General features: G+C 37.4%; 2 protein-coding genes across 8 annotated transcripts in view; one reads left to right on the top strand and one right to left on the bottom strand.

The window, feature by feature from the left end:
• Positions 1-1153: 1153 nt before the first annotated feature.
• Positions 1154-5411, top strand: spp2 (secreted phosphoprotein 2). Its single transcript, NM_001327983.1, is given in 6 exon segments — positions 1154-1268; positions 2213-2334; positions 3626-3748; positions 4182-4289; positions 4775-4820; positions 4912-5411. Coding segments are annotated over 6 exon segments (585 nt in total). The 5' UTR covers positions 1154-1210; the 3' UTR covers positions 5040-5411.
• The window catches only part of raph1b (Ras association (RalGDS/AF-6) and pleckstrin homology domains 1b), a 79585-nt gene continuing 61588 nt past the window's right edge, over positions 5216-23212 (bottom strand). For 3 of the 7 annotated variants that reach the window (XM_005159954.5, XM_073946123.1, XM_009291873.4), the window contains 10 exons: positions 20267-20344; positions 16807-16966; positions 16597-16718; positions 14545-14610; positions 13337-13480; positions 12594-12704; positions 10863-10961; positions 10606-10726; positions 10291-10433; positions 5216-9237 (listed from right to left, as the gene is read on the bottom strand). In XM_005159954.5, coding sequence (XP_005160011.1) covers positions 6529-9237; positions 10291-10433; positions 10606-10726; positions 10863-10961; positions 12594-12704; positions 13337-13480; positions 14545-14610; positions 16597-16718; positions 16807-16966; positions 20267-20344 — 3753 coding nt within the window. In that variant the 3' untranslated portion in view covers positions 5216-6528. Of the gene's footprint in view, positions 9238-10290; positions 10434-10605; positions 10727-10862; positions 10962-12593; positions 12705-13336; positions 13481-14544; positions 14611-16596; positions 16719-16806; positions 16967-20266; positions 20345-20488; positions 20914-23212 lie in introns of those variants that run through there. The other 4 variants (NM_001365585.1, NM_001365587.1, NM_001365589.1 and 1 more) reach the window with 2 other exon arrangements.

The raw sequence follows: 23212 nt of genomic DNA, 5'->3' as shown, positions 1-23212 counted from the left end.
ACATTCATGAGTTCATTTGTCCTATTTTAACTGCTATCAACATATAATTTATGTCATCATAAATAGTAAAAATAACCCATCGAAAAAGACCAAGCGGATTCCTGGACTTCAGTTAATCAGTTTCGGCCAATGCAAACAATTATTTTATTTAAGAGTCCAACATCCAGCTGTGCAAGAAAACATCTGGCATATGTCATCTTCCGCTACTGTATTGTTTTTCAATAGAGAAAACGTTTGACAAGTAACTTATATTCTATCAATCTTGGAGCTTATTCTTGAAGGAAAACATGAACAATAAAAAGTGTTAAGCACCAAAAGCGGCCTACATTAAAATCTTTTAAATACTATATGTAAAAATATATTTTGCCTATTGTTGTTATCCAAGAAGCTGTAAATGTACTTTTTTTTTTTTTACAAGAGAGGCTAGAAAAATTGGTAAGCTCAAATTATTATTATTATTGCTATTATGTTTACATTTTGTTTATTCAAATGGCCAAATTTTGACTGAGGAAAGTTGAATGTGCAGGCCAGATTGTTATTTGCCTTATAATAATTTTTCCCCTAATGATACATGATGTAATAAATTTCTATTTAAAAAAAATATCTGTCATATTTCTTTATTCTAAATATTTAGGAAATATTTTTAGTACATTAAAAAGTGTAGTTATGATGACCAGCCGACAAGCTATTCTTGCTAAAAAAATGCTTAAATATTTACCTAAATTCAGTATTTAAATCTCATAATTAAATATAAAATGAGGCAAATAACTGCAAAAAGAACCATCCGTTTTACCAGTCTGGCTAGGGACCTGCACCTTTTTATCCCATACATTATAAGGTGACCCATACTTTACTCACAAACCCATTTTATATTATTTCACAATAGCATTTTCTTGTAAATTATTACAGAATCATTGTTTATCATGCATGGGGTAACTTGGTTTCGTTAACAGCTGTAAACTGTAGCACTTTGTAATTTACTGTTTTCCAAAATACATCGCTCTCAAATGTCTGACATTTTTTCATCTTTAAAATTGGATTGTGACAAAACAAGCATAAATCCCAAAGTTCCACTTTACCCAGACATACACAAGCAGGAGAGTGGTGCCAAATTAAACATGGCCTTATACTAGGAAAGGAGGAGGAGAACTAAAGGAACAGTTCAAATCAGCACCGTTTAGTGGTAGAAGCATCCAGTCTGAACTGACAGATGAAAATGAGGTGCTGTGTTTTTCTCTATCTGCTCCTGCAGGTTTTGGGAGGTTTAGGTGAGTGTGATAAATATCAATTTGCCAAACTGGTAAGACATAATTCTCTGTTACTTTATTTTTAATGTAAAAATGTTTGTGTATTTTTCACGTGTGGAGCATGTCAGCAATTTCATTACTTAAACTTTTACTCATTCTTGAGTTGTTTTAATTTTTGTTCTTCTTCTGTTAAGCATAATAGAAAATATGTTTTTAAAGAATGTTGTTAACAGTTTCCAACATCAGTTTGTGTCCCTTTAAGCTTATATTTGTACTACTTCAAGTTTTTAACTCATTCCCAAATCTGATAAGTCTACTAGTCTATCATCTATTGACAATAAAATAAGAGTTAATTGAAATAGTTCACTGGAGTCAACAGAGGTAAACATCTAAATAAAGTGTAACCATGTTTATTATTGAAACTTTTAACAATCCAGCATTCCAACAAAAGTGCCTAAAGTGTTTAAACAATAGTTTTTTTGCACACCCTTGTGAATTCTTATGGACAGTTTACCCAAAATTAAATATTTGGTCAACATTTACTCACCCTTCAACCTGTTGGGCGTTCCTTTTTTATTTAGAAAAATCTTGTAATTTGGTAACCATTGACTTCCATAGTATGTTTTCTAACTATGGGTGTCAATGGTTACAAGTTTCTAACATTCTTCAAAATGTTTTATTTTGTGTTCAACAGAAAATAGAAACTATTTTTAGCGAACTAACCCTTTAAGTCAGGGGTGTCAAACTCAATTCCTGGAGGGCCGAAGCCCTGCACAGTTTAGTTCCAACCCTGCTCCAACACACTTACCTGTAGGTTTCAAACAAGCCTGAAGGACTCAATTAGTTTGATCAGGTGTGTTTAATTAGGGTTGAAACGAAACTGTGCAGAGCTGCAGCCCTTTTGGAACTGAGTTTGACACCTGTGCTTTAAGTGATTAACAATGATCTTCGATGTGCGGTTACAGGTCTTCCCCTTTTCGAGCTAAGCTCCAAAGCAGATGATGCTCTTCAGATGGCCCTCAATGAGATCAATGCACACTACACCAGGATTCACCTCTACAGAGTGTCCAAGGCATCTGTGAAGAAGGTATACTAAGATATACTTTCAGAACTACTCTTTCTGCATCTGGCACAACTGTGACTGCCTGGGAAATTGTGACATCTCAACACTTAAACGGAGAGTTCACCCTAAAATAGAATTCTGTAATCAGTTATTCATCCTGCACTTGATCCAAACTTGAGCTTATTTCTTCTGTTAAAACAAAGGAAGATGTACTTAAGAAATTTGGGGAAAAGCAGTTATTGAGTTCCTTAATATTTGTTTTGCTCCAACTATGGATGACAATGGCTGCTTTCCCCCATAGCAACATTCTTCAGAATATCTTGTTTTGTGTTCAAGTGAAGAAAGAGATCAGTTAAAAAGTGAAGTGCCACTTACAGTAAGTGTGTGCAAATGGTGAGAAAATCTTCATTTTTGAACAAATATCCTCTAGGCTAATTTTCAAAACTCAACACTCAATCAGCTTTTAGATTGGCAAGCAGTTCATTCATATTCAAAATGCACTAAAATGTTCTAAATCAGCATTTTCTTGTATAAGGGTTCTGACTCTTTCATTGACACCAGATTCAAGGACTTTCAAAAGCACCGTTAATTTGAAATCAAGCACCAACATACAGTACATATATCGCCATGAACTTGTGTTGAATTCAATACTGGCAATACTCTGAAAAATTGATACAATTTGCAGTACTTCTCATTAAATATTTTAAAATGAAGCATTTCTCTCTTTTTTTTTTTTTTTTTACATAAAACACCCTAAACTCATTTTATTTCAAATTTAACTCGAGCACTTTTTAAGGAGCTGTGTTTGGTCTTAAGAACTTTCCAGGCCTTGAATTCATGTGTCTAAAAACTGGGGGAACCCAATTGTGTTAAAACAGCAATGACATAGACCAGGTTTTCTTATAAAATGTAAGAATCATACAAAATTATTTCTTTTTATACAACTATGTATTGAGAAATGCAGAGACAAAATTTCTGAAAACTCTACACTCAGAAATAAGGGTAGGTGAGCTGTCACTGGGGTGGTACCTTTTCAAAAGGTATACAAATTTGTACCTAAAAGTTCCATATTAATACCTCAAGGGTACATATTAGTACCAAAAAAGTACAAAAGTGTTCCTCTTAAAATGTTTAGGTACTCGTATATAAGTTTGAGGTACCAATATGGACTCTTTACGTATAAATGTACACCTTTCGTAAAGGTACCACCCCAGAGACCCTGAGAGTGTATAATACTATAATATCAAGTGGCTAATGCGTGTCAGTCCGTCATTGTCTAGTTTGTAGTTGATCATTTGCTTTTGTCCACCTTAAGATTGTTCCTCTGGGCATGAACACATTTGATCTGCATCTGAAGTTTGGCATTAGGGAGACCGAGTGCAAGAAAAGCTCTGGACTCGACCCTCAGGGCTGCATGTACCGCAAGGGATTTTTTGTGGCAAGTTGTTTCATGTTTTTTTCATTGACTTTGTTTCTATTGTTGTATTGTTTTCCAACATTTATAAATCACTACACTGTAAAAAAAAAAAAAAAAAATCCTGGTTGCCTTAAATTTTTAAGCTCACTGAACTTCTATTTTGCTTAACTGACTAAAAACAGCTTGTGTAACTTATAAAACATGGACATGATTATCTTAGTTTAAGAAGTTACAATGACCATATTTCATAAAACAAGGCGGGAGGCCTTGTTTTCAAAATAGGGTGTACTTATTTATGAATGAATGCAGTGTTGGTGAGCATAATTCAGTAAATCAAAAAATCTTTACCTACACTAAAATTGATTGAATTATTCTTTCTATTATGCGTGCTTAATTCCATTGAAACAGTATTGGTATGCTTTGTAGTAACTTTTATGAATTGTTCTGCTTTCAGCCAGAGGCAGGATGTTATATGAGAGCGCGAACGACACTGCAATCCACTCGTATCATCGCTCTCAGATGCACAAAGGCAGACAGCTTAAGCTCTGAGTCCAGTGAAGAGGTGAGCTCTTTACCATGGCTCTACAAATAAAAGCACGAATAGCTATTTTGGTATGAAGTTTGAAAAAGAAAAACTGTTCACTATTAAATAGAATGCACTTTTTGTAGAAGTACATTACTGTAATATGACTACACAGTATTTGTATACACTTTTAAGGGACAGTTCACCCAATAATGAAAACTAATTGCACTAAAATGTTTATAAACATTGAACACTGAAGATGTTTTGAATACCTGTAAACATTGAAACCCATAGTAGCAAACAAACGCTATGAATGTCAATGGATACAGGTTTCAAGTATTCTTCAAAATGTGTTATTTTGCGATCAACAGAATAAATTAAGTCCAATGTGTTTGGAGCAAGTAAAGGGTGAATTTTGTAACTATCCACTTAAGTAAGCTACTAGACCAAATCATTTGATATGTTAACATGATAATGGAGAGAGATGACAATCTGAAACCAACCAATTATGATTTCGCCAACAGGGAGCATTAACATCATACATCGATTTAAATCATTTCTGGTTTACAGGTAAGCAAATTCCTGCAGTCTTTCGCCCTTTCATATTTGATGTATAATTATTGTCATCACAACATTTATAATTGTTTTAACATATCTGTAGATCGCACACATTCAACTACATCGCCAAGCATTCACCTTGGTCCACCAATGCATGAGAGCCATCATGCCAACAGAGAAGACAGCCACGTTCGTGGAGATCACTTCAACAATCATCTGCCATATCACTGACCTCGCATGAAGATTCTTCATACTAAAAAATTAAGGTGCTACAAACATAAAGCTAAACCAAAAGACTACTGTACTACAAAAAAAAATCCCCTAGAAGCCTGTAACTTTATAGACTGTACATAAATATGAACAGAAACCCGCTGACTAGGAAACCCAAAGAAAGAAACAACCACGCATGATATCAACATGTATAATTTCATTTTAAATTACACATTTTGCAGAGAGATATGTAGAGCATGATGTTCATAGACCTTCCATGTATCAAGACCGGATACTTAATAATTTAACATTACCTTCAGTTTGTTACTTCTTATCTTGATAAGTTCCATGATATTGTAAATACATTCAATAAACAAATCCTTCAAAATGAAATAAGATGCATACTTGTTTGTAAATATGCAAAGTTGCTCATGTAGAGCCATTACACATTGGTGCTCACTGTGATATTCATGTCAGTTGCATGGCATGTCTGAACAGGGAAAATCAGGTAAAACATACAGGAAAAGACACTTTTTTTTTTGTAATAGCCTGTATCATGTAAGGCGACAATATTTTGATCTGTTGTTTGATAAGCATGTTTTAGATCTTTTTAAGGCATGGCTGTATTTATGAGCCAATAATACATGGTTATAATACAGAATATAAGATAAATCTATGTGAATATTGATTGTGTCATTCAGTTACGACTTAAAAGTCAACCATTTCTAAGTCAGCTTGAATGCTCACCAGCCGAAGTGAGGACCAATAAAGAACAGCAAGGCAGTCATTTGTTTCACCTAGACAAAGATACTGCAGCAAATGAGAATATCTACAATTGAAACAAGTCTAGTCAAAAAAAGCAAACATTCCACAGTCTCAGAACTAGACAATGACACAACTCCCTGAACAACGTCTCCTTCATTTTACAGTTTTGACAATTACAACTAAAACTCACTTAAAGTGGCTCAGAGAATAATAGTGATCATGGTACATGCTAAACGCATCACCTTAGCACTGGGTCTGCCACATAAATGTGGAAGTTGTGCTGAGCTATTAAACCAAGCAAACTCGCTGTTTATGACGACATACCCATGATAATACTCCTCAAACAACAATCATTCAACCATTTAAAAAACTTCAATCTAAAATAACAAAATCTCTTCAGATTATTAAATAATTGATAATATAAAAAAAAATAATATAAAAATTCAAATAAAAATAATTCAATTTAAAGTTCAAACCATTCATCTTTCCGAAAATCAATGAGATTCTTTTTTATGCAGTTTTGTTTTCCATGCAGTACCAATATGTTGAAGTGGAATCACTTTGTTGTTTGGAATTGGAACTGATACACTGTCACAAAGCCACTGTAAAGCTGACATTTTTGAGGCTTTTGTACAGAATGAGCATTAAGCATAGCAAAAAAAAAAAAAAAGTCTTCTTCTCTACAACTCTATGAGATACACAAGAAATTAGCAAGCAAGAGTGTTCAAGAAAAGATACAATTGTCTTAGTTTGTAAGTTTGGTACTGTGGTCCCGCTTGGGTGGGGCAGGAGGAGGCCCTCGCCGTAGTGTTGCATAGCCTGAGATGTTCCCGGACATGAAACCACTGCCACTGAGCCTCTGCTGGTCCTGCAGAAGTTCAGGGGGAGGTGGTGGCAAAACCATGTCATCCATTGTGGCCACAGGGTCCACTTTGTCTCCAGAGACTCTTGAAGACTTGCGTTTCAGTGTCTTGTTAAGGTCCTCCAAAAAGTTTGGCTGTGTGGTGCCTTTGGGAGAATGGGGAATTGGCCCCCCGTGTATGGAAGGTGGTGAGAGTGGTGGAGACTCTCTAACAGTGTTATTACAGCGAAGTGATGCTGGAGGTTGTGTCTTCTTTAGGGAACTTTTGCCCCAAGCAGGCTGAGGCTGAGGATTGACTACGGCCACTTTGGGAGACACACCATTTAGATCCCCTGGAAGAGGTGGTGGTGGAGGGAGGTCGGACTCTATTGGCGGAGGTGGGAAAAAATCATTTTCTGGGGGTGGAGGAGATGGAAAGTCTGCCGCTGACTGGCGGTTCTGATTGAATTTGTTCTGCAAAGCCAAAGGAAGATTTGCCAGATTGAGCTTCCCTGGTTTGGGGGGTGCTTGAGGGCCTGCAGAGAGCTCCTTTGAGGGTGAACAGCTGGAGGTTGATGTTGTTGATGAAGCAGAACTTGGGTTAAACTTGCTCACCAAGTTCTTCCGGGACTCCTGGTATTCCGTTGAGGCATCGTACTTCACACTGGAGTTGCGCTGAGGAGTTGGCGGTGGTTTCTTAACACCTGCAGATGAGCCAGAGGGAGACTTTTTGATAGGGGAGCCTGACATCAGAGGAGGAGGAGGAGGGGGAGGAGGAGGAGTAGGACCTGGAGGAAGAGGAGGAGGTGGTGGTGGTGGAGGTGTTGGTGAAGCAAAGCCAAGGGCATTGTCTGGTGGAGGTGGTGGAAATTCAGGTGACCTCTGTTGCTGCTGGCCTTGACCTACAGGCTGCCATTTTGGCTTAACCTTCACTGCAGGTGGAGACTGGGGAGCTTTGAGACTATCTGTTTGATTGGTTAATGCAGGAGATGCAACAGGAAATTGACTAGCAAGCTGCTTAACCATAGACGGTACTGAAGAAGTTTGACTGGAGAAGGGCAGTGTCTTGGAGAGGCTGTGCTGCTTGGGCAGTGTAGGTGGAGGCTGATTCTTCAATGGTGCAGGTGGTGGAGGAGGAGGTGGAGGAGGAGGCGGTGGTGGAGGTTGAAGTGCTGGAGCTACTGGGGATACTGGAAGAATGCCACATGAAGGTTTGGGTGCTTTCTGAGGTGGAAATCCACCAGTGAAAAATTTGGGTAAAACCGCAGGTTGATTTGCTAGATGTATGGGGGCTGGTGGGGGAGGAGGTGGTGGTGGTGGGGGTGGTGGTGGATTTGAAGTTGAAGTAACATGCTGGTAAGGAGGGAGCGTAGGTGCAAGTGGTGGAGGTGGTGGTGGTGGGGGAGGTGGAGGAAAATTGTTTTGATTAGCTGGGGGTAATACATCCTGTGGTGTGCTGGGAAATTTATGGGCAAAAGCCTGCTTAAGCCCATTAGTGATTAAAGGTGGAGGAGGGGGAAGGCCATTAGCCTGGAGAGGGGGTGGAGGAGGTGGTAAAGGCTGTGATTGGAATGACACTGTGGGAGGAGGTGGTGGCATGGGCTGTGACTGCATTTGCACTAAAGGTGGAGGTGGTGGAAGAGGATGTGATTGCATGGGCATGATTTGTGCAGGCGGCGGTAGAGGCTCTGACTGCATGGGCATTATTGGTGGAGGAGGTGGTAGAGCATGTGACTGCATGGGTGTTATGGGTGGAGGAGGTGGTAGAGCATGTGACTGCATGGGTGTTATGGGTGGAGGAGGTGGTAGAGCATGTGACTGCATGGGTGTTATGGGTGGAGGAGGTGGTAGAGCATGTGACTGCATGGGTGTTATGGGTGGAGGAGGTGGTAGAGCGTGTGACTGCATGGGTGGAGGAGGTGGTAGATTGTGTGACTGCATGGGTGTTATTGGTGGAGGAGGCGGTAGAGGCTGTGACTGCATGGGCATTATGGGTGGAGGAGGTGGTTGAGGCTGTGACTGCACTGGCATTATGGGAGGAGGAGGTGGTGGTGGAGGAGGTGAGGGGGGGGAAGGGGAGATCTGTGGAATTACTGCTGCAGCTGGAGGGCCGAGCTTCAAAACAGCCATGGCTGAACCAGGTGGAGGCATTGAGGCAGGTGGAGGTGGAGGAGGAGGGGGTGGGATGTTAGCACCTGATGGAATATTGTTTGACTGCGGTTTGGAGGGTGGTGGTACTGGTGGCACTTGCTGCTGAATTTGAGGCTGAGGCTTGTGGTGACTTGTAGCCTGAGAGGCATTTTGCAGCCGAGTGATAGTGCTGTATTTGGCAAACATGGTAGGAGTTGCATGGTGAGGGATGCTGGAAATAGGAGGAGGAGGTGGTGGAGGAGGAGGTGGAGGAGGAGGTGGTGGAGCTGGAGCCACTTGGGGTGGTGCTTGTGCCAGTGTTTGTGTTGGTGCCTGTGCCGGAGCCTGGGTGACACTTCCACGTGATTGTAGAATTGAATGCACATGTGGCTGTTGTGCGTGTAGATGTTGCTGTTGAGATACGTGATGAGAAGAATGACTGCTATGGCTTGAATGAGTAGAACGGATTGATTCTGGCCTTGCCTGAGGGGAAAAAAAATCATGTGTTACTTAAATGAATTTCTGTAAGACCTTTAGGTCCCAATTTTTGATGCAATTAGAAAGAATCTTTAAAAAATAAGCTTAAAAAATACCCTAAACATCATAAAAGTGGTACACGACTTTTATTAGGGTATATGCAGGCATCCTAAAAATTTCAATACCTTTTTAAGACTTTTTAAAGACCTTCTCAGAATATGTTAAGACCTTATTGCCACTTCAAGCTCTAAGTATCAAAATTAAATACTTAATAAACAGTTGTTAATAAACAATTGTAGTTAAATAAATCAATGGAGCACAACCATGCAACAGAACTTACATAAGCTCGAAAGAAACAATGCTTAAAAGAATAAGTAAGGTGATTTTCTTCAGAAACAGGCTACAGCCACTGTTTAAACTCATCTTTCTCCAACCAGGAGTACGCAAACTTACATTTTTAAATTTTGCTGTCTGTTTCGCTCTATTGTTTCACTACATGTCACATCACATTCCTGTGTTTGTCGCAAATTATGTCACATCAGCCAGACGGACGAGCTTGGCTGGCCCCGGCCCGAACCAATCGCGTGGTTTGAGCATGCCGTTGTTATAATTATCCGAAAAAATAAATATATTTATGCTTTTTTGAAGTCAGACACTTTAAACAACGCCTCGTAAAACATGAATAAGACTTTTAAAAACCTTTTAAGGGCCTTAATTTTCTTATAATTGATTGATCAACTTTTAATACTTTTTAAGACCCCGTGGACACCGTGTATACACTAATTTCCAATTTCTCTGAAGTCACATAGAAAGACAGATTGGAATTTAAAATATAAGCAACTTAAAATCCTAGTTCTACTTCGAGCATTTTTAAGATTTCATGACTGAAGTAGTTAATAATCAGTAATAAATCAATCTTCTCAAATGACTGCTAATCTGTTTAAAAATTAAAATAATAATTTTGACAGTGGCTTCGTACCCGACAATAAAAATCATGTGATCTGCCCGGGGTTTAACTCTGTGGTTTTTTATCATTGAAGAACCTGCTCAGATACTCACCTTAGTGCTCTCCTCTATTTGAGTTCCTCTCTTCCAGGCCTCAGAAAAGATTGAACTGACCACACTTTGAGAGCGGGCATGAGAGGACGAAGTACCATCTGACATACCACTGTCTGTCTGGCTGGAGTGGTTTGACTGCGACTCTGAGCACAAACAGAATAAAATCAGCAACATTTACATCTAGTGATGTAACCTGGTTCAGTAAAATAATTATCATTATGCCATGAAACAGAAATGCTCCAATAGTGCCAATGATATTTCTGTAGATTTAGGTTGAAAATGACTTGCCCATAATCAGGGATTCAAGTAACTCACCAGGTATACTGACTGAGCTTGTTCCTGACTTGATGCTGGTGCTGGAGAGAGAAGACCAGTCATAGGCAGCCTCTGTTCGCTTCATAGCTTCCTGGTAGTTCACATACAACTGCTTCCCGTACTGCGCATAAAATGAAATGATCAAGTTATCCTTCAAATACGCAAGAAAATTGCTTTTTAAATTAAGCACAAATAGTTTGTTGAGTGCATAGGCTTCATTTACTGGGTTACAAACTATGGACAAGACAAGTGATTACCTTAGCAATACGGATGCCATTTACCCACTGGTGTAAAGTTCTGACATCATCACAGCATAGATATTTGATGTACTGTGACTTTTTCTGGATCTGAGGGTGCTGTGGGCAAAATTAACAAGGTCACCAAGATAACATTGGATTTGAAAGGAAATGGTTTTGTTGTACTTGTGAACCACTAGAGGGCAGCAACAATCATTTACACATTGCGCAAAAGCGCACAGCCATCTGTGATGCATCACATGCAAGCTGTTAACACAGTCAGCCAACCTATTTTTAAATGTAGGCAAAATACACTTATATATAATATAGTCACAGATGCAGATTCATACAAATGTAAGATTCCACAACGCCAACATTCATTTTCTGGATATTACACATGTATTTTTAAAATGTTTGAATAGAAAAACTAATAAAAGCAAAATGGTTTTGATGTACAGGGCCTTTTTTTATGCTGTTCTGTATCAAAGTAATAAGATAAAAAATAACTGACTTTTTAAAAGGCACAGTATTGTATGATCCAGTTTTTGGAGTAGATGCATTTAAACAGGCTTAATATGATAGTTTCAACCCCAAATTAAAATAAAGAAGATATGAAAAGTTTAGATGCAAAAGTCCATCAGACATTTTTGTTTCGGAAATTAGCATTTTCTATCAGGCTTTGATAATTAGCTTCAGAAGTTTAATTTTATAGACAATGAAAAGGTTATTAGCTAGTCCATAACCGTTATGAAACGTTATGAATGCATGCTAACCTTCTGACTGTTTAGTGTGTTTTCCTTTTCCTTTTCCTAAAGTGCTTACACATTAGCACTTTTGGTCCACATCCAAGTTCGACGTCAGAGTTCGGTACGTTTAGCTAGAGTGAACTTGGGTGTGCACCCACGAACCAAACCCAAGTCCGCCTGAAAGAGGTGGTATGGAGTACGGTTCATGCAAACTCTGATCCGATTCACTTCTGGTGTGAATGCAATCGTACCAGATAATGGAAGTGAACCACCAACAGTACAACAGGCATCAGCCGGACACACAACAGCAGCTCAATGACACAAGCGTTCCAGGGTTAAATAGGAAAAAACACAGTTTGAACACAAACCATCCGAGAACGTGGCAAGGGGGGACAAACGAACTTGGGTACGGTCCAGGCAAGTGTGTAAGCACTCTTAAAATGCCCAGAGTTTTGAGGTAAAGGACGTTTTCATTTGCCATTTACTGACAGTCAGAAAGGCTCATTCAATTAATCAAACGTCTTTTAAAATCTAAATCGTAATGGGAAAAAAACGGTCTCCTCATAAAAGCCAGCGTTATCAGCGCTCTGCTACACTGAAAACATATGATTCGATTCGCACCTTCTGATTTGGGGAGATAGTGGCTTTTGCTGTCAAAGGCAAGTGGCGTTTAGAGGCTTTTGCCAACAAACTGTTATTTCTGAATGGGCTGACGCTGGGATTTAGATGACCTGAAGCAAAGATATTTACATGTACTACGTGCTTAAATCATTCGCTCAATATCATTTGCTCATTTTTGGCGGAAGTGGCTTTTAGCGTCTTTTGCATCTCAACTTTTCATATTTTGAAACTGGTAGCCATTTCAAAAGTTTATGTTTTATATCAATTTTTTCTAATAGTCTGTAAAGGATTTTCAGGATAAATAAAGAAGGCACTTGAGGGTGATTAAATGGTGAGCAATTTTTGGGTGAACTATCTCTTTAACTGGCCTTATCGTCACACATACCTTGAGGGCCAGGCAGTAGTCAGTGGGGGCCTTGTACTTGCTTCTGTAGTCCTGACCATAATACACGTTAACATGGTCCAACTGCAGGAAGCACACCAAATCCCTGGAAGCCTACAGAAATCAAAATAAATAGATAAAAAATGTTTGACCTTGTCTTTAACCAATGTTTTCAATGAATTACACAATGTTAATTTAGATAGTAAATTCCACATAGCATATACTAACTATAGAAACTTCAAATGATAATAGCAAACAGGTAGAAATATAAGACTATATAGCACAGAAGAATTACATATTCAGGATCAAACCACAAGAAGGTATCACAGAATCTGTGCTCAAGTATATAAAAAAAACTAAATAAACTGTGGGGCGACACGGTAACTCTGGTTTGAGTCCCGGCTGGGTCAGATGGCATTTCTGTGTGGAATTTGCATGTTCTCCCTGTGTTTGTGTGTGTTTCCTCCAGGTGCAATTAAACAATCAAGTTGTTTTTAAAGTTATTTTTATTATTATCTTTTTAAAATTATTTGACTTCGAGTTGTATAAGAAACAGTGCATGCGGTCTCTCTGGGAATTAAAGCCACATGATTTGTTATGAGGGAATGGCAAACATCATATGGTTTGTGTAGAGTGTCCTCAGTGAATTGATAAACAGGAAATTCCATTAGGCTCTGTGTCTGTTTAATGAGAACATGACACAAAATCATACGAGGAACCAAAAATAAACACACAACAACACTCACCTTGGCTTTGCCTTTTGGCACAAAATAGATGCCAGATGCCCTTAGCAGAAAGTAGCGCTTCTTCCAAGACTTTTTACCATCTTCCTTCAACCACAACACTCCTTCGATTTCAGGAACTGACACCGAGCTGCCACAAAAACATTCCTAAAGACAAGCAAATACAAAAAAGCAACATTGTTATTAGGGCTGCACAATATACCACTTCAGCATGGACATCGCAATGAGTGAAATCAGCAATAGTGACAAAAGTTTAACAAGAAGTTTGTACTGTAAGCCAAACTATAATAGTTTGTGATATTTTACAAGCTTTTTTGAGTGAATTTCAAGCGTTTTAACACAAGAAATTAAAACATGCAATAGCAGCAGCGTTTATTTTAATTATTCAAATTCTGTTCCTGAATACTGAAGATTCCCCAGAAAACCATAAAGCACTGTTCATTTAATTTGTGTCTTTGCTTTGTTGTATTTATCTATGCTCTACAAAATCATCCAAATCAATCGAAAATTCTGAATACTTTCTAAATGCACCTACTCCAGTCATCTGGTAAACAAAATAATATGCAGATAATGCAGAAACAAAATAATCTCAATGTCAGTTTTTAATCACAAGTATACTGTCAAATAGTTTCTAAACACTTTATCTTGATACAAGTCAAGCAAACTCTGTCAGTCATCACAATTATCATTTCTATATAAACATCACATGAATAAAGTATTTCCCCACCCTCACTAAACATCTATATGCATTGTGCATTATTGCAAATATACACGCAAGTAAAAGTAATATAAAAGTATTTTACCAAGCAACTGCATTAGACTTGAAATGAACTTAAATCTTTAGCTATAAAGCAGGGGTTCTGAAATTCAGTCCTGGAGGGCCCGTGTCCTGCAAAGCTTGGTTCTAACCCCAATCCGCGCTAGCTAATCAAGCTCTTACTAGAAACATCCTTGCAGGTGTGTTGAGTATAGTTGGAGCAAAAATCTGCAGCACACTGGCCCTCCAGGACTGAGTTTAAGAACACCTGCTATGAAGTAATACCATTTTAGTTTAAGCAAAGTTGGCTAAAGAGAAGTTAGGCTAGTTAGTCTTCAGTATTTTTCTGTTTAATGTGCCTTTCAAGTTTTACTTGAAATTCAATGTGCTCTAATTGTAGCATTGTCATAGTACTATGATTTGACAATATAATTAGTTTTATAACATGCTTTACCTCTAGCAGTGCCTCCTTGTTTCTGTCTGCCATCTCAGAAGTCTCCTTCCTCCCAAGTAAATAGTTCTTAGAAGCACACAAACAACAGGTAACAAGTGAGTCAGTGCGACAAAATATAAACTGCTTTACACACCAAGAATCATAAACTTATGACTAACATTAAGCTAAACTTAGGTGTCAAGAATGGTTACATTTACACTAAGGTCGCTATTTTACAGATCTAGGCGCAAAGTCTAAAGAACACAACGCAAAAGCAATAAGGACATGTCTGAATCCCCTTTTGCAATTTTAACGGCAGAAAAATATGGTTTACGCCGTGTCGCTTGGTCTAACAGGGTGGAGTTTGTTCTCCTGAAGGGTTACGGGTGTGTTTTGAAAATATCATCTTCCATTCCCTTTAAGAGTCAGTTGTGTCACGCCAAGGCACATTTGCTATTTACATGTAGCAATTGTAAGTTGAAAAACTGAACACTTCACTAGCGAGAAAACAGTTAAACAGACCATCTGCAGCAAGGATAAAAAACATGCCTCCTCCACAGAACTGCATTAACCTACGCATTTAATTTTGTTTGTTAAGCGTGAAGATTTATTTCAAAACTCTTTCTTAAATCAGTTCTAATTTCCAGCCAACGAATAAATGAACAATAACAATGAAGTGTGGTCAGTTTATAACAATGAAGTGTGGTTATATCCAAACACATGTCCTATGCCCCATATGATCCAAAACCTGACAGTTGGACAAATCTAAGCTTGTTTTTATTAAAACAAATATAAATATGCATATAATAAATAATACTGCAAATAATAACATTATACAAAAGCAAATTGTCATGAATAAACTGAAAAAAGAAGGCATGGAGGTTTTTACATTTATGTAAAAAAAATTTAATATTTTATTCCTTTAATTCTTTTTCATTTGTAAAGATATTTGCGTATTGCTGTACATCATGTGTTGTATTAAGAAATGTGTATGCGTTTAAAGCACACAAATAACGCGCTCTGCACTGGACTTTAGACCTGCTTTTAATGGGTCAATAGTGCCCATCAGGCATTGCCGAACTGCATTGTGGATGAATCGGCACCACTCCAGTGGCGTTGCTTGCTGCAGAAGTTGGGACTTTCTCAACTTTTTAAGCGGCGACGGAAGCATCAGCCAATCAGATCGTTGTATGCAAATACACCAGCTCAGAGAGTAGACGATTACAGACTAATTTTATTGGCTGATGCTGCTATGACGATTATATCACCCCTGACTTCAGACACACCCTCTGTCAAGTGTTGACGCTGAAGCCCTGTGTTAGTGGGACATTATTGCACCAGGTGTATGATAGGGCCCTAGAGGTTACACTGTGAAAAAATTCTTGTTTAATTCCTTTATGTTGTCCCAACACAAATCGACTGTTTGGAACCCAGCTTCTGTTTACAGTGAATCAAACTGACTAAAAATATTAACTTTGTGTAACATAAAATAGAAACAAGATTAATATTAGTTAAAGTAACACTGTCATAACTTTTTGACAGTGTAGGTTTGGTAAAATTTTTAGGAAGTTTTACATATGAAAAAATAAATGGTTTCCATTTTAATAAATATGAAATAGTAATTTATTTTTGCGATGACAAAGATGAATTTAAAGAAACCATTACTCCAGGTTTCAGTGAGAAATTATGCTCCTGAAAACATTATAAAATGGTGATAAGACAGATCACAATATACTAATTTCCATATTGCAAATGACCATTTTGATCCTTTGAAGAAAGAAAAGCTAAAAAATGTATTTGAAAATTTTAAATCAACATTTTATAAATGTATTTTACTGTTGATTCTGATCAAATGGATGCCTCCTTGTTTAAAAGAAAACGAGCAACTTAAAAAAAAAAGTATTGTTTTTTAGAAATGTCTAAATGTGTTTATTTTATTTGCACATTATTAGCAGTAGTAACCTACATTTCTTTCTGTGAATCCCTCATGTGAACTGATCATTTAGAAATTTTGAATTCCAAATGGAATATATTTTGGAAGATATTTTGTAAATAATAAAAAAAGAGCTTCACCTGAGGGTTTTTGAAAAGTGCATACTTTTCAATCCGTTCAATGAACATGAGTTTGTTCTGACTGTCTCTGGTCCAGTTGAGCAAGTTCTCTACAAGGTTCTCGTGATCTTCAAAAATTCTCTCTGGGAGAAAGAGGGGATGAATGAACAATAAGGAGATTTTCATTTTGTCCTTGATATAGACAGATGGTGCATGTGCAAGTGTCCTCACCCATCTGTAGCTCAGGGATGGTCTCCACCAGAGCCCAATCAGGACTGTAACCGCAGTGAGATTTATCCAGCAGACTGTCCAGCAACTGCCTGACCGTTTGCCTCTCATCCACCATCATGGTCTTTGAGCTCTCATCTGACATGTGTACACGTATCACCAGCTTTTGAAAAACATTCAAGAAAAAGCCAGTTTGGTTCATTTCATTGTATTTGATACTGACTTTCTAATCACATATACAGCTTTATTTTCACACAATCACACACTCATGATACTTTAGAAAATGTACCGTAGACTGAGTCGATCGCTTAGACACACTTGACTAAATTTATGCCTGTAATGAGCTTAAAAACCTTCCTATCTCAAAATTTAGGTGAAAACATTTGACATAAGTGGTCTAAATCAATAAACTTTATTCCTGTGTTTAAATTCGTCTACAAAAAATGCTTAATCCTTGTGTATTGTTCAAATTGATTGTTCGTGGCTGTCAATTTAAAAAAAAAAAAATCTAAAATTAATCATGGGTCAATTAACCTAATCTAACATAAACAGAAATTCCATTACAATGACATTTTTTGATCGCAAAGCCTTGAAACCATATAATCATGCATTTTTGATAGTGGGTGGCTTTCTCTGTTGGGTAGAGGTACAATTTGTCCATTTTACTTCATCAGCTGGCATCATTAACCCTTTAGATTGAGAAAACAGTTTATGGCTTTTATATGGAGTTCTGTGAAGTATAACAGCAAATTATAGCGTGTGTTTATTTTTGCACTGCAACTGACAATCAACATGAAAAAATAACAAATTGTACCTCTTCCCAATGGAGAAAAACATCAATAATTGTAATGGTGTCTTGGCATTGCAATAAAAAATGCCATTCTAATGGAAGTCAATGGGGCACAACAGCCATGAAGACAATGAAAAGGTAGAAAACTTGAGTTTTTGTCAAAATAATATTTGGCACCGAAAACCATTACATTTGCTGAAACAGAGAAAGTCGTGGCCAAATTAAGTCTCAAAAATGACAACAGAGTGAATGGAAATATTCCCAACAGCACATACATGTTAAAAACTCTTTTATAGGCTTTTAAAACAATTGAACTGCATCTCACGCATGTTGAAAAAAATGTTTTTATTCAAACATTTCTGAAGTGAATACCTGCCAACCAACAAAATGTTATTTCAATCAACTACCTAATCAATTTGGCAGCTTCTGATTTGTAACTTAAGTTTAGTAGGATGTAAAAAAATGACATTTAAAAAATTGTGGGCTATTATTTGACCTGATTTTCGGTATTATTTACATTCCAAGTCAATGGAAAACACACCTCAATACATTAATTACAAATGGCTGACCTCTTTTGATTGGACAGGTAGTTTGCTTATCTTCAACATGTTCACCATGAAACATTGATGTGAGCCATATAGTTCATAAAAGAGTTCAAAAAGAAATAAACCTTGAATATTTTTAGAGAAGATTCAGTTTACAGCAATACTCTTTTATTTTTCACAATTATAATAAATGTCTCTAATCATTTATTTCTGATCTTTTTCAACTTTAGTTATAGCACCTTACCACAACCAAAGTGCTGCCCAAAGTGCTTCAAAACAATGTACAACATGTAATTTGTGGTACATAATGATCATTTGATTTCCCTATTTTCTGTGCTCAAATAATAATGTCTAAATAGTACAGCTTGTTAAACCCTCCTCCAGGGTTAAACACAGAACCCAAAAACATCCCAGAGATCAAACATTAAAATGTAATTAAATAAACAATTGAACTAGTTGGAAAAACCCTATAAAGTGATCAGCATAATTGAGTACAGCCCATTTTGAAAATTAATATTTTTATTAATTTCTCATTGAATATAGGCAATGTATTTTAGTGCATTTAAACAAAACAGATTTATCAAACAGATATATTCATTTATTCATAATTTTCTTTTTGCTTAGTCCCTTTATAAAAGCGTGGTCACCAAAGTGTAATGAACAGCCAATTTATCCAGCATATGTTCTACACAGCGGATGCCCTTCCAGCCGCAATCCATCTCTTGGAAACATCCATACACACTCATTCACACTCATACACTACAGACAATTTAGCCTACCCAATTCACCTGTATGTCATTGGACTGTGGGGGAAACCAGAGCACCCGGAGGAAACCCACACAAACGCAGGAAGAACATGCAAACTCCACACAGAAAAGGCAACCGACCCAGCCGAGGCTCGAACCAGCGACCTTCTTGATGTGAGGCTAGAGCACTACCTACTGCACCACTGCATCGCCGATGTATTTATTAAAATAATATTTTACTCACCAATCATTTTTACAACCTACAAAATTTCAACTAAATTGTACTTTTTTTTGCTTCTCTTGATTTTTCCTCTTTTTAAATAATTTTTTTTATTGTATTTAATATTTTTCTAACATATAAATTTGGCTGTACTAGTTTTTGGAGCGTTATCGTAAGTTATGTTGTTAGATAAGCTCCAGATTTGACTTCAGTACTGACTAATCTAATGTATATGCACAAATATAATATTGTATAGCTTCCTATTAAAAATTTTAAAGATAGATTTGTGAGGGGTGTACTTATATATGCTGAGCACTGTAAAAACTGTACAGATATGAGTAATTAGTATAGTATGTTAATGTACAATCATGTAGTTCAAATCAGAATGTTGATGCTCGTAGATTAATTGTATTGAACCGGAATATGATGTGGATGTTCAGAAACCTGGCTTTAATAGAGACTAACTGGAAACAGGAGTGAAATCTGGCTTTCATCCCCCTCTATTTTACACCCTGTTTTCTTTCTTCTCGAGAGTGAGGAATCAAAAAGAGGGAGAGAAAGTGTTGCATAGGCACATTAACAGACAGCCCTGCCAGGGTTCTGAAAGTCATAACGATACAAGGGAGCATGTGGCGCTTTTCCAAAACTAGTCTCAGCAGAAATAGTCTACTAATTGCTAATGCTCACTTCTCTCTCACAACCTCATATATCTACTCAAAAAAAAAAAAAAAAAACCCACACATACGAGATCTGACATATCTGGCTATTGAGGCCCAATCACTGTACTGTGTCTAATTCATTCACTTGGTATTAGTATGTGCCTGGTAGCATTTGTTTTGACAGCTCTTTTCCATTGAATGGTGCGACAGGACAGATCATCTCTCGTGTCTAAATGAAAACCTCAGACCTGTTTGCATGACAATAAAATCACCCACACAAAAAATAAATATATCCAATTCAACAAGTAATTTGAAGCAAAACCTTTACCTATGGTTATGCACGTCTTGTTTGTGCATCCTCCATTCTAAGCAGACAGAGACTCACAGACACATGGGTGACCTATTTTCTTCTGTGCATTCATTCTGTGACTAAAGGGCTGCATCATGCAGTACTAAGAGAAGATTTACTGAATCCAGGGGGATTCACAGTGGTCTGGACTCACCTTTTTCACTTGGGCTTCTTTAATTTTCTCTAGAGCCACACGTATTTTCTCAGCCTTCGCTTTGGCAGCCTGCTCTTCCTGTGGATGACATGGTGACATGTTAACAAAGAAACACTTGCATAGCATTATCTCGACAAATGCAAGTTCAAACAGCCTGTTAGCTTCATCTATTACTAGAGGCATGAAATCAGACAGGTGGACTCTTTGGGCTCTCTCACTTACCTGCCCCCTCCAGCATGCAGTCATCACATCCATTATGACCCCTCAAAAAACAATCCCTTAACCTCTGCAAAGCCTGATCAACTGGCAACCAGAGCCACAGTTACGAAATCACTCCTGAACCACTACTCATGTCAACAGCTCCTTAGAGAAATGGCTGCTCATTCAATCACTACAGATTCACAGCAGCAGCAGCTGGAATGTTTCAGAACTCCATTCTCATCCCAAACAGCAGATTTCACAAGACCGTTTTTCAAGGCCTGACAGGTACTTCCAGCAGAAGTTTCAGAGCTGCTGCAGGAATGGCCTCTGAAACTGGAAGAAAATCATTCAAGTAATCCGAAAAACTCATCTGCCGCAGCTCAAACTGAGGGAACGTGAAGGCGAAACATGCACTGATGCACTGAGCGCGCTTCCCCTCACGTATCTTTACACCCAGAGTATCTTACACATAAGTCTACTCCTCGACATTGGGAGGGGATTGAGACCTCCCCCTCTCTTTGACTGTGTCTCTCGCTCTCTGTGAAACAGCTGCATGTCTCTGCTAGCGTGTCCAATAGCAGGGTTTAATCCCCCTCGCCAGCAGAACAACTAGAAAAGACCCTCTCGTACCTTTTCTCCAATCGGAACGTAAATACACTTCACAGCAACCAATCAATGAGGTTGATTTCCTTGACCTTCTTTTCACCAGCCAATCAAGTTGAAGTCAAAAGCGGATGATATTGTTCTTTGTGATTGTGGGGAAATACCCTTGCTTTATTGGGGGTACCACGGGGGTGAAGAATATCTAGGCCTTGCATTTATTATTTCAGTTATATCGGAGTGGGTGATTGTAAGGACAAGTACCTTAAGTCAGGATGAAGTAATCTTTTTCAACATTTATTTAAAAAGATGACAAATTAAGGATTATAAAGTCTGAAAAATGGGTAAAAAAAAGTAAGGTATAGATTATATGAGGAGAGTTTCTCTCTCTCTCTCTTGAATCATTGTCTGAAAAAGATGCATATGAGTGATGCAGAGATGGAGAACAGGAGCAAGAATGGGTGAGTCCTGCAAACAGCCGAGGCAGAGCCTCCGATAAAAAGCATTCAGTTCCCTTTGAAGTCTTTTTTCCCCTTTCTCTGGATCTCTCTCTGTCTGTGTTTGAGCACATAGTCTGTGTTTCAACAGTCTGCAGTGAATACATCCAGACATTGCTTGAGATGTCTGATGAAACCATGAGGAAATCAGAGTGGGATTTCAAGAAGATCTCTGCCTTAATTTGTGTAAATATAATGCCTTTGTCTAATGCCATGCCAAAATAAATCAAACTTAATAATAAAAATAAACCCTAACTAAAAAAACATTCAATCGATTAAAAAATCCCATTTAAACAAAAATAATCAAGAATGTAAGCTTTAGGACAAAACAAAACAAAACAAAAACAAAGGCGGAGTTATGGTGTGAAATAAAGAAATAACAAATGTTCTCCACTTTTTTTTTTGGCACTAAAAAAAATTTCTCAAATGTCAATTAAAAAATCTCAAATCACGTTCGAATAACATCACATTTGGCACAAACTTGTGATTTTTAGGTGCAATCTCTCAGTAAAACAAAGCATAAATGTACATAAACATAACAGCTCACTGTATGAAAACATAGCGCTGTTATGCAGTACAATGAGTTAGAGAAAAAAAAACTGTTTCAATTGGACTGTAGCACAAGCTCCAAGGTTTAACAAAAGCTCACACATCCTTGAAAAATCAAAGTGGCATCAGATTTAGATGCTTATTATTTAGTGTCTCGACAAGACAAAGCACCCTTTCCCACAATTCCCAGCACCTGCAAATGTGCCGACTTTTGTATGATAACATGGGAAGTAAAACCACATGCATAATAATAGCTATTATTAGGAATAGATTAAAAGCACAAAGTTATTCAACAAAGAGCCTTTATATTAAAGTATATTGCGAAACTAACAATCCTGTGTAGCTGCATGGCCCACTTTTAAAAACTAATTTACCAATAAATGGTGAATTTTGTTATCATTTACAACCCCGTCACAATCCAAACTTAACTGACCATAATAGAAAATATCCTGACAAATATTTCAGTGGTGGTTTTCTTAGTAACCTAATTAACAATATTCTTTCATGTGTTACAAAAGCAGCATGGATATAAAACATTTCATGTTAGGGAACAATCTCTAGAAAATAGTTTGGCTTATCACAAAGAAACTCAAACTATCTATGACTTAATATTTATTACGTTTAGAGCAGAGAGCCTTGAGTGTTCAAGGAAGATAAATTGTGAGTTTACCTCTTACAGTTTTCTCACATGCCATAAACTATAGCAAGAAATAAAGTCAGAAAATATATTAAGTCATAGATAGTCTGATGTTCTTTGTGATAAGCCAAATTATTTTCTAAAGATTGTTCTCAAACATGAAAATGTTTTATACCCATGCTCCTTTCGTAACATATGAAAGAATATTGGTAACCAAACTAATTAGGTTACTAAGAAAACCATCACTGAAATATTTCTCTAAATAATTTCTATTATGATCAGTTAAGTTTGGATTGTTATAAGGTTGTAAATGATAACGAAATTCACAATATATTGATGAATTCTTTTTACTAATGGGTTATGCAGCTACACAGAATTGTTCGTTTTGAAATAAACATCAATCTAAAGGAGAAAAGTTACCTACTTTTTTTTTAAGTACTAGTTTTAGTACTGCTGTATAAA

Source organism: Danio rerio, chromosome 1, assembly GCF_049306965.1.
Source record: "Danio rerio strain Tuebingen ecotype United States chromosome 1, GRCz12tu, whole genome shotgun sequence".
Lineage (NCBI taxonomy): Eukaryota > Metazoa > Chordata > Actinopteri > Cypriniformes > Danionidae > Danio > Danio rerio.
This window is presented reverse-complemented; position numbering and strand designations above follow the sequence as displayed.